The sequence below is a fragment of the Rhamphochromis sp. 'chilingali' genome (assembly GCF_963969265.1).
Source record: "Rhamphochromis sp. 'chilingali' genome assembly, chromosome: 17".
Taxonomy (NCBI): domain Eukaryota; kingdom Metazoa; phylum Chordata; class Actinopteri; order Cichliformes; family Cichlidae; genus Rhamphochromis; species Rhamphochromis sp. 'chilingali'.
The window spans coordinates 226,744-232,500 of NC_137944.1; the positions used below are offsets into that span (position 1 = coordinate 226,744).

The 5,757-nt window shown below is 42.5% G+C and overlaps 2 protein-coding genes across 6 annotated transcripts in view; one reads left to right on the top strand and one right to left on the bottom strand.

The window, feature by feature from the left end:
• Positions 1–1,913, bottom strand: polr1h (RNA polymerase I subunit H). Its single transcript, XM_080863323.1, has 5 exons — positions 1,627–1,913; positions 1,387–1,506; positions 490–590; positions 292–401; positions 1–218 (listed from the first exon to the last, which is right to left on the bottom strand). The coding sequence occupies exons 2-5, from the start codon at positions 1,502–1,504 to the stop codon at positions 194–196; spliced, it is 354 nt and encodes a 117-aa protein (XP_080719449.1). The 5' UTR covers positions 1,505–1,506; positions 1,627–1,913; the 3' UTR covers positions 1–193.
• Positions 1,914–1,948: 35 nt separating this feature from the next.
• ddx39b (DEAD (Asp-Glu-Ala-Asp) box polypeptide 39B) overlaps positions 1,949–5,757 on the top strand; it is a 23,645-nt gene continuing 19,836 nt past the window's right edge. For 2 of the 5 annotated variants that reach the window (XM_080862571.1, XM_080862572.1), the window contains exon 1: positions 2,024–3,137. In XM_080862571.1, coding sequence (XP_080718697.1) covers positions 3,061–3,137 — 77 coding nt within the window. In that variant the 5' untranslated portion in view covers positions 2,024–3,060. The other 3 variants (XM_080862573.1, XM_080862575.1, XM_080862574.1) reach the window with 3 other exon arrangements.

Genomic DNA, 5,757 nt, shown 5'->3' on the forward strand with positions numbered 1-5,757 from the left:
TGCTGCTTTAATAAGTTTTTATTGACGTGGTCAGCTGTACAACAGTCACATAAACTTAAATGTTGTTCAATCCTAACTGTACAAACTCAAGTTTAAAATAAAGGTTACTGTAAGCTCTGTTTAAACTGGTTTTTGTGCAGTCTTCAACAATAGCTGAGTAAGCAGGAGGGGGGAGATGCAAAGGACCCTCTTCTTAGGAGTCCTCCTTCTCTTGATACCTACAATGACAAAATGAAACGATGAGCAAACAATCACAACAGCAGCAACATATGGTGACCTCATGATGATTACCTGCAGTGTGTGCAGGTGAAAAAGACTGTCTGTCCTTCATCTGCAGACCTCATCTGCCTGGTATGGTAAATCATACCCTCTTTGTTGCAACGAGAGCAGCGCCTGTCAATCTACAGGAAGCAGAGAGCTTATTAGTAGCACACAGAGCTGTTGGCATCATGCAGTACACTCAGCAGGCAGCAAACAGGCAGCACTTACCACAGCACCCTTCATTTCAGAGTCCTCCTCATCCTGAGACACAGCCGTCTGCTCCACAGGGTTAAACACCACGGCAGAATAGATCTCCTGACCTGAGAACTCTGAATAAGCAGAGAAGAAATCATCTGTGCACTTATCACTCACTAATGTGTTATCAGTGCAGTATCCTTAAAAACAACCCCACACCATAAACCCCCCCTCCACCAAACTTTAGACTTGGCTCAATGCATTCAGATAAGAACCGCTCTCCTGGCTACCACCAAACCCAGACTCATCTATCGGATAGCCAGAAATAGAGGCGTGATTCATCAATCCAGAGAACAGGTCTCCACTGGTCTAGAGTCCACGTGCTTTACACCACTGCATCCAGCACTTTGCATTGCATTTGGTGATGTAAGGCTTGGATGCAGCTGGTGGTCACGGAAACCCATCCCATGAAGCTCTTTGCACACTGTTCTGATTTAATCTGAAGGCCACATGTAGTGGCATCCTATCACGTTACCATGCTGGAACTCACTGAGCTCCTGAGAGCGACCCATACTTTCACAAATGTTTGTAGAGGCGGGCTGCATGCCTGGATGCTTGATTTTATTCACCTGTGACCATGGAAGTGACTGAAACACCAAATTCAGTGATTTGGATGAGTGAGTGAATCCGTTTGCCACAATACTGTATATTGAGCTTATAAAAATACAATCACTTGCTGCAAGAAACTAAAATGATCCAAAGATGGACAGCAGATAGCTCTCAGATAGCTGCTCTGCCACTTCATTTGTACAGGCTGTATAAATATCACAGGAATATCAAGATGGAAGCGAAATGAGAAAAACAAAAAGTGAGATAGCAGCAAAATCTCTGCTGCTCATGCTCACACATAAACTCTGATATGGAATTTACCTGATACAGGGATCCTAAAGGAGCAGCCGGGGCAGCACACTACGTCCGGTATTCCTGGGAGAGGAAGAACATTCCCACACTCTGGGCAGAAGTTCGGACCACCACCAAAACACGACATCTCTGTTTCATGCGAAGTATTATTGTTATACATTTTGATACCATTAATAACTGTAAAATGGAATCGAATAAAAAATTTATACTGACTTATTTTGCTTTGTCGATTCATATTTTAGAGCTTACCTTCCAAAATAAGTTAAAGCGGTAATGTTGTTTTGTTGTCTAACACTCGCTGGAGCAAAACACCGCGCGTGGCACTTGAACACGTGAAGATCGATCAAATCCGCAACTGTCAACTAACCATGTGTTCAGCTTTCGTCGTCAGCCTTCAGCTTTAACAAAACACTTTGATGACTTACCGTTCAATGTCTTTACAGGGTTGGCAATCTAAACAAGACGCGGTTTATAGCAAAGACTCCCTGTTGTTACTTTCAGCCTGGCATCTGCATGGTTACACACCGTGGGGTCCTACAGCGGTTGGTTGTCCGTCGCATTCTACACGTCATTGTGACGCGCTAACAATCGCGCTTTACTTTAAACAGACGTTGACTTTTCTCTCTCGTAGTGAAGGTATGTCGATTATTAAAAGAACTGTAGGCAGTGCACGTTATCAGTACCTGCGGCAACATGACTGTCACCTCTCTGAAGTTTAATGTTGAGCCGTGAGATGTTCCAGTGAGATGTGATGAGTTGTTTGTTAGCCGCTGAGCTAATGACAGCTAGCTGTTTAGAATACTTGGGATTTGCTTTTACGGTTATTGCTAAAACGGCCACTCATGTGCGCTGTGTTTACGTGAGCTGCCATAATATCAGACGAGCTCGAGTAAATAACAGAGATCAGGGATGGTCCCAGTTTTATGGCGTCCGTAGTTTCATGTCGGTAATGATCTGCAGTGTGATGAAGAAATCTTAAAGACATCAGTATTGCTGGATTTGAACTTTCAAAAGTCAAACCATAACTGCGTGTGTGGTTATAGCTATTTAATATTCAGCGACAATAAAAATAAAAGTTCCGGAATATTCCTTCAAAATGAAACCAGGCAATTGATTTTTAGCACAGTGGACTGATTCATGTCTTCAAACTGAGGTGGTGGACATCACTGGAGTCCTTATAGAAATTCTAGCCTGCTGTAAAAGTTGGTGCCTCATGTTAGACACTCACCTCTATTCTGGCATTTATCCAATCCAACTTTATTTATATAGCACTTTAAAAACAACAAAGTTGACCAAAGTGCTTTCCAATAATAAAACAGAGATAGCAGTTAAAAACCATACATTAAGCATACAATGAAATCAATAAACAAAATAAATATATAATTGAAAAAGAAGATAAAAATAAATCAGTGTATATATTAAATATCAAAACATGAGTAGAATAAACAATATGAATAAGATTAACAAAGTAAAAAGATTAAGAATGACCAACAGCTGACTAAAAACTGACTACAAACTGACTCTGATAATACTCCTAGAAAGCCTTTGAAAAAAAGTGTGTTTTTTAAAAGTGATTTAAACATTTCAAGTGTTGAGGCCAGCCTAATATGGAGGGGCAGTTTGTTCCATAGTTTGGGGGCCACAACAGCGAAAGCTCGGTCCCCTCGGTGTTTCAGTCTCGACATGGGGACAGCAAGGAGTAACTGGTCAGATGATCTGAGAGACCTTTGTGGAGTGTATTGGTGTAAAAGGTCTGACAGGTAAGAAGGAGCCAGGCCATTTAAGACTTTAAAAGCAAGCAATAAAATTTTAAAATGAATTCTAAAATGGACAGGCAACCAGTGTAAGGAGGCAAGAACAGGGGTAATGTGCTCATGTTTGCTCATCTATGCAATATAAATAAATTTTGCAGGGTGGCACAGTTGTTAGCACTGTTGCCTCACAGCAAGAAGGTCCTGAGTTCAGTTCCACCATCAGGCCGAGGTCTTTCTGTGTGGAGTTTGCATGTTCTCCCCGTGTTTGCGTGAGTTTTCTCTGAGTACCCCGGCTTCCTCCCACAATCCAAAGACATGCAGTTAGTGGGGTTAGGTTAACTGGTAACTAAATTTCCCGTGAGTGTGATTGGTTATCTGTGTCTATGTGTTAGCCCTGTGACAGACTGGCGACCTGTCCAGGGTGTACCCTGCCTCTTGCCCTAAGACAGCTGGGATAGGCACCAGTGTGACAGTACCAGTATTCTGCTTTCACTCAAAACACTTTGTAACCTTTGTACACTTTGTTAGTACTGATTGAATTCTTTGTACCAACAATTCAACGAGATGCTGAAAACATTTCCTCAGAGACTGTGGCCCATGTGGACATCATAACATCACACAGTTCCTGCAGATTTGTCACCATCTCCCAAAGGTGCTCAATTGGATTGACATCTGGTGATTGTGGAGGCCGTTTAAGTACAGTGAACTCATTGTCATGTTCAAAAAACCAGTCTCAGATTATCTGAGCTTTGTGACATGGTGTGCTATCCCCCAAAGGGGTGGACATGGTCACCAACAGTACTCAGGCAGGCTGTGGCATTTAAGCAATGCTCATTTGATACTAAGGGCCACAAACCATGCCAAGAAATTATCCTCCAGGCCATTACTACAGCAACACCATGAGCTGCGGATACAACCCAGGATGGATCCATTCTGCTGTATCTTGTATTCCTCACTATCTGTCTGAGAGGCCTCAGTTTGTACGGCTGTGGGCCAACCTGTCTGATGTGGTGGTTAGTAATACAGGGTTACCACAGTCACCTGAATGACAGATTGGACTGAAGGCCCAACGGTGATGCTGTGTACAAGAAGGGGATGAGCTGACTCTACTTTCTAAGGAAGCTCAGATCCTTTAATGTGTGCAGCAAGATGCTGGAGATCTTCTAACATCCTGTGGTAGAGAGTGCATCTATTCTGCTGCTGTCTGCTGAAGGGGCAGCATCACTGCCAGCAAGATTTAAACACTAATCCAAAAGCCTGGAAGCATCTTTGGTCAGAATTTGGAGGTGTTTGAGTCAGTGAGGGTCAGAGGTCACACTCATCTCCATCAAGGATAACCCATCACATCGGCTGTGTCCCAATTCAGGGTCTGCACGCTTGAAGTACGCATTTCAAGTGCGGTTACGTCACCGCCACGCGACGACGGCTGTCCCAATTCGAAGTGTACTTCAAATGCATACTCCAAATGCGCCGTCGATTTCCCCAAATATCAAGCGTGGTCCGGTGCACGCTTCGTGGTCCCATATATCCCACAATTCATAGCGCGGCAGTGGGTGTGGATAATTTTGCCGCAAAATACGGCAGAAGGGAGCGGCCGAAGAGGTTTTTTTTGTTTCCAAACTTTATTGAACTTATAAAGCGAACAGTCAGTCATTCCAGTTCAATTTGTACAGTAGACATACAAGGCAAATAAGAGTAACAATATACAGTACAATGAAATAAGAAGGATAATTAAATAAAGGATAAAAAAGAAAAAAAGGGGGGAATGTGACAGACTTCATAACAACTTTGTACTTGAAAGTTGTGACAGCTCATTCCTTAAACATTTCTGAATGAACTTCAATCAATGATAAACCTTTTTTATTGGAAGTTTAAGAGAGTTTAAGTAATATTCAGTTTCAATCAAAAACAAATTAAATGATGGGGTTGAGTTTTGAAATTTACATTTATGTATGTGGACTTTCCCTAATAAGATGGAGCGGCCGAAGAGTGAACTGTCAAAAGTGCTGAATATGACGTCACTTATTTATGTGCGAATGTTTAATAATTAAAGTCAGTCATATATCCACAAACACAACAAGCTGAAAGTCAGTGATATGTGTGTGTGTGTGTATATATATATATATATATATATATATTAGGGGTGCAACGATATTCGTATCGATATTGAACCGTTCGATACAGTGCTTTCGGTTCGGTACGCATATGTATCGAACAATACAACATTTGTAATTTATTTTATCAACTTTCCTTCTGACGATGCTGTCTGTGTTGAACGCTCAGTGAATCTGTGTTCGACTACTCCGCCTAGGCTGCACTGTCGAGCGCAGATCCACTGAGCGCTCAACACAGACAGCATAGTCAGAAGGAAGAGCGCAGGGCAAGCTAGCGAGACAGAAGTTAAGCTCCCCTTACAACATGAACCTCCCCCACCCTCATTCAGATCTGGCGTTTGGAATTATTTTGGTTTTCATGTGACGTATGACCCTGAAGGTAAGCGAGTCATGGACTAAAGTAAAACAGTATGTTGGATGTGCCATGCAATGCTCAATTACATTGGTGTGAACTAGTGTGTTAGCGCAGTTAGCTCGTTAACGTGTTGGCCGTCCAGCCCCATGCACGGAGC

Coding starts and splice junctions, on each gene's coding strand:
- polr1h (XM_080863323.1), bottom strand. CDS start 1,504: ATGTCGTGTTTTGGTGGTGGTCCGAACTTCTGCCCAGAGTGTGGGAAT. Junction 591..1,386: donor CTTTAGGATCCCTGTATCAG/GTAAATTCCATA, acceptor CTGCTTATTCAG/AGTTCTCAGGTCAGGAGATC. Junction 402..489: donor CTGAAATGAAGGGTGCTGTG/GTAAGTGCTGCC, acceptor TGCTTCCTGTAG/ATTGACAGGCGCTGCTCTCG.